We start from the raw sequence: 1,843 nt of genomic DNA, 5'->3' as shown, positions 1-1,843 counted from the left end.
CTGCATCAGATTCCCCCTTATTTATTGTTTGTTTAAGGGATGCTGCCTGTCTTAGGCGGTCAGTGCAAATTCCTCAGTTTTACCCGTCATCGAAACTCATTGCAGCATGGCAATGGCTCTGTCTTAGGTTGCCGTTCACCTCAGTCTTTTAATGCTTTTTATATTTGAGGACTTTCAGATTACACACTCAAAACACCTTTCAACTTGACTTTGATTTACTCAGTCTAGGTCTTTTTTTTTTCTCTCTCTCCCTCCCTTCTACTCAGCAACATGAGTGTGGCAGATCTAATTTCTCAAAGCCTACCTGAGGCTTGTGATTCTAGAGACTCTTCACCATTATCTACAATTTTGGAAGCTGAAGAAAATGATATATCCTTGCAAATGTCATCTGTGGAGGCACTCTACTCAGATACCGTATCTCCTCTTCCTGCTTCCATAGATCTGCTTCTTCAGGATAGTCCTGATTCTTCTACCAGTCCCAAGGTAAAACTGCCCACTTCTATAGAGAAAAGCACAATGAAGGAAGGGAAAGGCCTGGGCAAGAAACAAAAGGTCAGAACTGTGTTCTCTCAGATGCAGCTGTGCATACTCAAAGACAGATTTCAGAAACAGAAATACCTCAGCCTCCAGCAGATGCAAGAACTTTCTGAAGTCCTGAATCTTTGCTACAAACAAGTTAAGACCTGGTTCCAAAACCAAAGAAGAAATGCAAGAGGTGGCAAAAAAAACCACACCAAATGGCCAAATAGTAGCAATGGTGTGGCTCAGAAGGTCTCCATGCCTGCTGAATACCTGGACCTCTGTGCTTCCTATCACCAGGGATGCCTGCCTTCTGGAAACCTTCCAATGTGGAGCAACCAGACCTGGAGCAGCCAAACCTGGAGCAACCAGACCTGGAACAACAGCCAGGCTTGGTGCACCCAAGCTTGGAATAACCAATCCTGGAACAATCAGGCCTGGAACAACCAGTCTCAGATCTGTGGGGAGGAATTCCTGCTGCCCCAGTTCCAGCAAAATTCTGCCAGTGATTTGGAGGCCTCACAAACCATAGATTTATTCCTAAATGACTCCATGAACATACAACTTGAAGAGGTGTGACAAGGGCATAGAATTCCATGTCAATCTCTGGGCAGTGGTTGCATTACTTCCTTTATTGTTGTTAAGTGCCATCGAGTTGATTCTGACTCATAGGGACCCTGTACAGGATTTCTAAGGCTGTAAATCTTGACAGGAGTAGAAAGCCTCATCTTTCTCCCATGAAGCGGCTGGTAGTTTCAAACTGCTGACCTTAAGGTTCGCAGCCCAATTCATAACCACTACACTATCAGAGCTCCTTTACTGTAGGACTTCTTACTTCAGAACGATATATCACTGCCTTGATATCCTGGTTTTTATTGTGTAGATTTTGTTGAGTGCAGTGGGTTCCAGGACTCATAGCGACCCTGTGTGTGGGGTTTCTGAGGAGCAGCTGGTGAGCTTGAACCACTGACTGTGGTTCAAACTGACCTTGCAGTCCACCAGTGCATTAACCCACAGTGCCATGCCAGGACTCCCATTGTGTAGATTTAGAAGAGGAACACTGACCCAGGTTTTCATAGAAACTCAAAGTACAAAGATACATTATGAAAGACTGTTTGTATTTTATAGTACTTGGAAAGATGCTTAATAGACAATTTATAGTGAAGGATCAGGTTTATAAAGGCACTTCATTGATTTTATCCGGCCATCTCCTCTGTTTAACTGTAGACCCTGACTTGTTCATTATTTGAATATTTGTAGAAAGATGTTTCTTTTGTATTTTATTGAATTTTGGTAAGAAATAGTACCAGTATGGCTGGCTGAT

The 1,843-nt window shown here is 43.2% G+C and overlaps 1 protein-coding gene across 1 annotated transcript; it reads left to right on the top strand.

Annotated features, from left to right (window-relative positions):
* The first annotated feature begins 270 nt into the window (after positions 1–270).
* LOC102830289 (homeobox protein NANOG-like) lies at positions 271–1,098 on the top strand. Its single transcript, XM_006872753.1, has 2 exons — positions 271–771; positions 820–1,098. Exons 1-2 carry the CDS (start codon positions 271–273, stop codon positions 1,096–1,098), a joined length of 780 nt encoding a protein of 259 aa, XP_006872815.1.
* Positions 1,099–1,843: the final 745 nt, after the last annotated feature.

The sequence above is a fragment of the Chrysochloris asiatica genome, unplaced genomic scaffold (assembly GCF_000296735.1).
Source record: "Chrysochloris asiatica unplaced genomic scaffold, ChrAsi1.0 scaffold00212, whole genome shotgun sequence".
Taxonomy (NCBI): Eukaryota; Metazoa; Chordata; class Mammalia; order Afrosoricida; family Chrysochloridae; genus Chrysochloris; species Chrysochloris asiatica.
The sequence above is the reverse complement of the archived record's forward strand: the minus strand, read 5'-3'. Positions and strand labels throughout refer to the sequence as shown.